We start from the raw sequence: 7,742 nt of genomic DNA on the forward strand, positions 1-7,742 counted from the left end.
AGAAGGGTTCCCCGTCGTTCGCGCATTCGTCAGCGCACACGAGTTCGCCCACAATACAGGGTTGGACGGACACATATGCATCGCACTCCCACCCAAACACACGGAGCATATGAGCGACCTCATCCTCCCTATGTTTCATCACATCCTTACTGGAGGTGAGAGCGGAGGTCTCAACGAGGAGGTCCGCGGAGGCCCAGGGGTAGAGGGCTTTGTAATCTACTTTGGGAGGAGGGTTGGATGTTGTTTTCGTTCGAGGCATCTCGAAGAAAGCTAAAAAGAAAGAAAAAGAAAGGAGAAAACAAAGGTTTAGAAGAGGGTGACGGCGTAACCCAGCAAAAACCAGAAAACCCCACACATGAAGAAAACCCAGAAAAACAAAGGAATGGAGAAAAACATAGGAAACCTAAAATGCGAGGAATTTAAACAGACCTAGGTAGTTATCATGCAGCGAAATCAAAGAACAAGGGAGATCAATGGACAAAAATCATACCTTTTATCGACGAGAGTTGAAAGTTCTGGTTTTTCGCGAAGGGAAGTGAGAGTGCTTGGAGAAGAAGAAGATGAAGCGTGCAAGAGGTTTCTGAGAATAATAGAACAGTGATTGGAAGAGCGCGTTTTCGAAAACCTAACGTAAACTAAGAAATGCAAGCGGCGTTAAGTCCTGGTCGTTGATCAAGACACATGTGCGCAGATTAAAACAGGCACAAAGAAGCATCACTTCGGTGCATTGTTCACGTCCTGTCACACAGAGCCACGTAGGTCGCCAGGGCGAGGACTTAGTCTCTTCGCTGAACAAGTTGCAGCTCGAGACTGGGGGTTTGTGTACCGACCAGTCCTCGGGCGTCGTTGACCACTAGTAATGATGAGGCCACGTAAGCTAGGTCCCACGAGCGGCGTGGGCCAGTGCCTCGCAAGGCGCGTAAGTCAAGGTGTCGAAGAGTGGTCAGAGATCGATCACCAGAATGTGTTGATGTGTCCTCGACAACATAGTGAGGGTGATGAGAGATCGGGCATCGGTGACTCGAACAACAGAACTGGGCCACGAGAGGTGGATCCCAGACCACACACCAATTATAGTTAGGGAAAAGCCTAGATCACGAGGGGCCACTGAAAGAAATACGACCTGAGAGGGTCACGTTCCAGGGGTGAGCTGCATGCATGGCACGTGAACAGCTAGGGCATTCCCAGGACGGATGGCCCCAGAGATTAGGTGCACAAGTCGGCACCCAGGTGGTCACCCCGTCAGAGGTTGCACTCCAGTAAGGGAGCCTTACGCACTAGATTACCCTAAGAGTGGGGGATAGCGGCGCTAAGGCACACCCTCAGTAAACCTAGTTATGGTTACCGGAATCAGTGGAAACCCTAGAGTATATAAAGGGTAGCATTAAACCTAATAAGGTACGCACACTTTACGCGATAAATACGCAGCTTTTACGCTAACACACACAAATGCACAGAGAGTGATGTGATTCCACTAGCCACATAGAGAATGATTCTTGACATTCTTAGGAATCACCTTGAGCTGGACATTATAGAGGCACTTTTCTTAGAGTTGGATCATTGTTCTAAGACAAGAACTCACCAAAAACTAGTACCAAATCCCAAACTCATTTGAATGAACCAAATATTGTCAAATTGAATCAACAAAGAGATTAAAACTGGAATGACCGAACAGAATTGAACAATTAATCATATGAACCGAACAGAATTAAAAACAAAACAGAACATAGGTGCTGGAAAAACAGAAAAACTGAACCAAAAAAACTCAAGAACACAAGACAACATGAACAATTAAAAGAGAAGAAAGGAAGGAGAAGAGAGTGCTCATGAAGATGGAAGGATGTTGGATGATCTCGCCACTAGAAGTGTGGAATGCTCCTAGATAAGAGTGATGCCGCCACTTGAGGACTCCATTGATCCATCAAGATAAGACTAGAGAAGAAGGCTCCAAAAGCTCTCCAAAGTTCACTCAAAATTTGAGTAGAGTTTTCTTAGATTAATTCCAATCTGAATTTTACAAAGGAAGCACCTCTATTTATAGCCTAAGGTGCTGAAAAATAGGTGGGAAATTTCAAATAAACTCATTTGAAATTCCCACCAAAAACAAGTCACATGGGAGGTGTGACCTTTTTCTACTATGACACCTCCCAAAAACTACACCTACACCACTCTCCTAAGTCACATGGGTAATGTGACTTTATTTTACATTTTCACACTCCTTTATTTAATAACCACACCTCCTAAAACTATACAAGAGTATTTCAAAGCTTGGCCTTGCCCCTCATGGGATGGACTTGGGCTCTTTGGGCTTTGGCCTTCTTGGGCTTGGGCTTGGGCTTTGGGCTTGGGCCTCATCTTTATTTTATGTCTTCTTTTAATTTTGAGAAGACTAGAAGGAAGAACTTCAAATGTGACAGTGGATGTCCTCTTCCTCCATTAATAAAAGCCTCCTTTATTTGATTCTCATCAGAGAGGTTTTTACAACTTACTTTGGTGTTTCCTAGCCCTACACTAACTTGAGTGTCGGAGTGCAAACAGCCTCTAGGGCGCCCTTTGTCTTTGTGATTTCAGGTGTTTGGTCGAAGGAAGACACGAACGAAGACATAGACAATTGGGCGTGCGATCTTCGTAAACGTACAAGGGCAATCGAGTCAACCAGCAGGAACAAAATCTGTTATCATATTATTATGAAGATAAAGAGATACTCTTGTGATAATATGCAAGTTAGTTATATATATTTTATCTGTTGTGATATTTTTCTGAAGATGAAAGATATAATTGTTATTGTTTAAATTTGTTATCATATTATTATGAAGATAAAGAGATATTTTATCTCTTGTGATAATATGAAAGTTAGTTATATATATTTTATTTGTTATGATGTTATTCTGAAGATGAAAGATATAATTGTTATTGTTTAAATTTGTCATCATATTATTCTGAAGATAAATTGATATTTTATCTCTTGTGATAATGTGCAAGTTAGTTATATATTAATTAATACATATTAGTTACATATTAATTAAGTTGTTGAGAATAAAAGAGGAGCACCCGAGAATAATGGTGTACATGTTAAACAGAATATTCTCCGATTGTTAGCACCTGAAGATAAGTGGTGTCCGTGAGAAGGTGATTTTCTGTTATTATTTTATGATAGAGATTATATTTTTGTGAGTGAAAGTTAGTTGTTAAACGAGTAAGTTATAAAAGGGATTTGAGACCACAGGGAAAGGTACATACTTATTTTATTTTAGTAAGCTCTCACTGACTTAATCATCAGAGTGTAATCAACTGGTAAAGCCCCTGTTTAACATCTGAAAATACATCAAAGTTATTAAGAGAATTCGTTTTACTCCTGTTATTGTAATTTCTTATCATTTTTTAAAATAATTTCCTTTGTTATTGATCCGGTCGGTCATCGGTAGTCGATGACGTCAACAGAAGACAACCACGTGGACCACTCGCAGGGTGACACGTGGACCAGGTGACAGATAGATCAGGGTGAACGTGATCGGTTGTCAGTAACCAAGTGACCACCGACAGATCAGGCGGCAGAGAGGTCAGGGGACAGATCACCCAGAACGGTGATCGGTGATCAGTAACCAAGTGGCCACCAACAGACCAGTTCCCAGATGAACGCCTGGGGGCAGAACGTGAGAAGCAATAGAGCACTAATCAGTCATCGGGTGTATGGTCATCGGGGTCTCGTGTTATACGCAGTTAAACTGGGACTGAGGTTCCCAGCGAGAGCGTTACGCACGGACCTCGCATGAGCACATCTCAGGGAATCGTGCACGAGAGTGGCCTGAAGGAGCTAGTAAACCGGTCAGTGATTGGTTATTCCCTCAACCCATTACGTGCGTGACACTGTGAAAGGTAAGCCGTTTACGCAGAGAGCAACGCTTGGTGAGTGTGCCTAGACCAGCCACACCTGGCGTTCTCCTGAGAGTATGCGATTTACCCAGATGGAAGAAATATGCTAAGTTACTCCGCAAGGGAATAACTTAGCACACAAAGAGAAGCGATAGAGCCCTTCAAGTAGTGACACGTGTATGGTTAGATGTGAGTCGCATGCCTCCACGTGTCATCATCTGAGAAGGGCGCGGTCAGATAAAGGTGCACTCCGTACCGCTAAAGGTACAGACAAGCGCAGAGACGCGCAGACATGCACAAACACTCACACTCTACTGATTCTGGAGGTACGTTGTCTCAGAAAAGCATAACAGGGTTCTGACACATGCCAGAGGGGCATAACAGAATTCTGTTAGGCCCAGATACAGGGAGAGGCATAAAAGAGAATCAGGGTGAGATTCAGGAACGAGAGAAAAAAAACCAGAGAGCAAGAGTTTTCACACACACTACTAGTTTTTCTCATTGGTGGTTCTGTGATCTAACTTGATCGTCGGAGTGCAAACGGTCGCTAGAGGCGCCGTCTGTGTGTTTTGCAGGTCACGATTGGAGATCCTAGAGAAGGTCCTGAGGGTGATTTTGCAAATAACACAGTCGCGTAGACGGGGCAGAGAGAGCTGCGAAGCGATTCCTCCACGCTCGAGTTGTCGGCAGGATCAATTATTTTATATCATATTGTAGTGGTGTTTAAGAGCTTTCCAAATTTCGTCATTTTAAGTGAGAAAACGATAAATAGTAATTGAAAACAAGTTTAGGGTTAATATATTATACGAGCTACTTAATATATTATACTAATCACACTTCAAATGTCGTTTATAATGAAATCTTTTAATTACAAAGATTGTTAAAACAAATTTAATTTATTATAATTTTAATTTGCCACTATTTTATATTATTATTAATAAAAAATTAATTACTTTTAATTTCACATTTACATTTTGACTATGATATTTTCTGAATATCCATACCGTACATTATACAAGTTCATTATCCTTTCATATATAAACATATACATAAATACATACATATTATATATAAACTATTATAATTTACCATTTCCATAAAACCGCCTGCATCATAGTCACATAAACACTGCACAAAATTATTACTACTAGTTTCTGCAGAATAAGTCTTGCACTGTGCATAAGTAGATTTATTTATATGGTGCAACTTAAGTTCTCCATTTTTGGCATAGCAACTAAACACAATAACCAAAGGGACTAGAATTATATCGAACCCATACATGTGGGTGGAAATTTATTATGCTAGTTAACTACATAAACAGGAATCTAGCTCCTTTAAGCAGTTGATTTGGTAATAGCTCCGGCTGAAGTCAGCAGAGGCACCAGCTTCCCCTGATTCTGCAGGTCAGTTGTGTCTGCGGAGAAGCAGAAACAATTTAACTAACTGTATGAAATCAAAACTAAGGATTAAGAAACTTGCGGGGATCTATAAAAGTATCTAAATCTTACTGTCACAGCCACCAATGTGTTTTCCGCCAATGAACACATTTGGCACAGTTCGCTGACCAGTCCACTCAAGCAATGCTGCTTGGATATCCGCACCATCAGCTGCACAATGTCCAACCACTTCGATTAACACACAAAATCACATATCTGAATCCTCTTCACTCACTGCACCATGCAGCAAGTAACCAACACAAGATTCTTTCTTAAAGGTGGCAGTGTAGCTGTGGGAGAGAGCAGGGTGCAAACTCACATATAAAAGAAAATCCAAATACTGAATGTGAAAAGCTATTAGCTTCCACACGACTAAAGCAAAACAATGAGATTTATTATCAGAAAAATAACTCGGAACCGTAAAACAATCCCAGCTGTTAACTAATTTTTAAAAACAATTCATGCATTCTATGATTCTATATAAACAACTAGAAATATATATATATATATAAAAAAAAAAAAGTATGTTTGAGCGGAGGATAAAAGAGAAAAGAGTTTATTACATCCATATACAATACAAGTCATCAAATCCCCTATAAGTGTCGGTATCTTATAGCTGAATTACAGAAAAAATAGTTCTGTTAAACATAAGGCATAGGCACAAGTGTATATCTAACTCAAAGCACAAACCAAAACCTTGTTATTGAGAGGACCAAACAATGCTAAAATTAACCCTTACCAATACCAAATACCTACCTAAACCGTTAAATATCATTATTCATTTCAAATAGTGACGCTTTAAAAGTAAAGTTTCAACCCCAATTCATTAACAACCTAGGAGTAGCCTAAGTATAACCCGGTACAAGAGAAAAGTCAGTATCAAATTCTCTATCCCCCTCTTCTGCATATATGCTAAATTTGAAACCAATAAAAATGTATATTAGAAGGAAAATGTTACAGAGAGAATTTATTCATAGCCCTTGTGGACAAGAAAATATGGCATCTAGTAAAACGAAGACAAGGCCTATTTGGATACAAGCTAGAAGAGTTTTTCTACTGAAAATAGAGCTTTAGAAGCAAGCGTTCATGTTAATTCAGAGCTTTTTCCTGTAGAAAAATTCCCAAAAGCTCTTCTAGCTTGCATCGAGACAGGCTCACAGTACAAAATCATTATTCTGTAGCTGTGATAGGGATTGACAGATGTCAAACGTTTTTCCGCATTCCTCAACAACTATTTTGAGAACAGAAAATCAAATACGTGAAAGCCAAGTTGGATCTAGCAAAATTTCTCCCAAGCAATGAGGATTACGAAAACATAAAAAATAAGAAAAAAGAAAATACAGATAGCGACAAACTTCGTGTTCAAAATCGAAAAAATCATGCGGCCTTAAATAATCGAAAACCGGCTGAATCTCGTGTCCTTATTGAACAAGGATTCATTAAAAAAAAAACTCGGTAGTTCACGCTGTAAGAATATTTTTTTTTTTTATCACAGGAACAGGTATAAATGGGTTTAGCGAAAAGGAAAAGAAACGAAAAGGTACACACGTTCAACGTCCATCTCGATAAGCTTGAAAGTGACGCCAAGGCTAGCGAAGAGCTGCTTCACTTGGACGCAGAAAGGGCAATAGGTTTTGCTGCAAATGCAAACAGAAACCACGGTTACGAAAACGATCGATCGATCCAGCATCGTTCAAATTCACATAACAGAAATGAAAGGCAGAACAAGAGAGACCTGAAAACGACAACGGGATTGGACGACACGATCTCCTTAGCTTTGGCCAGAGCCATCTTGATGTCTCAGTTTTTATGTGATCTTTGATATCCTTTCAGTCCCAATAATTTTTTATGCGCTGCTGCGTGGATAGATATAAGGTACAAAGAAAGAGAAACAAAGTCAGCAACTGTGAACCGACTCATGGGTGATTTTTCCTGCAGCTCAACATTTTTCTTTCTGCACCCCTACATTCTTTAAAAATACTGAAATTATTCTTTATAATTTTAGATGTTAATAGTAGTTGCATAAACAAAGGGTATTTCCGGAATAAAAAATTTGAAAGATAAAAATATCATTCCAAAATATTTTTTTCATATATTTCTTTTTATTTATGAATTGATAAATCCAGAATTCATAAAACATGAACAATCTGAAAGTTATTTTTTAAAGGGGACAAAACAGTCTTTTCAGAAAAAGATGGGGTGCAGGAAGAACTTTATAGACGAGCAGGAAGAAGTTGCCCCGACTCAGTCTCCGTGAAGATCCAAGCCCGCGCCATTCAATGGGCCATTAGGATGTTGCTACTCCCATACCCTGCTTTGCTAAGTTGACTTCCACCTTTTGAAAGATATTCATAAATTTTTTTACTTTTTTATCATAGATTTAATTGTTGGTTTATGAACCATATATTATATATTATTGAGACTTATTATGTG

General features: G+C 39.6%; 1 protein-coding gene across 1 annotated transcript; it reads right to left on the bottom strand.

Moving 5' to 3' along the window:
* Window positions 1-5,047: 5,047 nt before the first annotated feature.
* Window positions 5,048-7,297, bottom strand: LOC137823374 (glutaredoxin). The gene is made up of 4 exons (XM_068628481.1): window positions 7,045-7,297; window positions 6,858-6,946; window positions 5,382-5,480; window positions 5,048-5,287 (listed from the first exon to the last, which is right to left on the bottom strand). The coding sequence occupies exons 1-4, from the start codon at window positions 7,098-7,100 to the stop codon at window positions 5,208-5,210; spliced, it is 324 nt and encodes a 107-aa protein (XP_068484582.1). The 5' UTR covers window positions 7,101-7,297; the 3' UTR covers window positions 5,048-5,207.
* Window positions 7,298-7,742: the final 445 nt, after the last annotated feature.

The sequence above is a fragment of the Phaseolus vulgaris genome, chromosome 8 (genome assembly GCF_000499845.2).
Source record: "Phaseolus vulgaris cultivar G19833 chromosome 8, P. vulgaris v2.0, whole genome shotgun sequence".
Taxonomy (NCBI): Eukaryota; Viridiplantae; Streptophyta; class Magnoliopsida; order Fabales; family Fabaceae; genus Phaseolus; species Phaseolus vulgaris.

Excerpts from the sequence above, each read along its gene's own strand:
- LOC137823374 (XM_068628481.1), bottom strand. The coding sequence starts at position 7,100 with ATGGCTCTGGCCAAAGCTAAGGAGATCGTGTCGTCCAATCCCGTTGTC. Across the intron at positions 5,481-6,857 it reads TATCGAGATGGACGTTGAAC|CTGATGGTGCGGATATCCAA; the intron begins GTGTGTACCTTT and ends GACATTGTGCAG. Across the intron at positions 5,288-5,381 it reads ACACATTGGTGGCTGTGACA|ACACAACTGACCTGCAGAAT; the intron begins GTAAGATTTAGA and ends GCTTCTCCGCAG.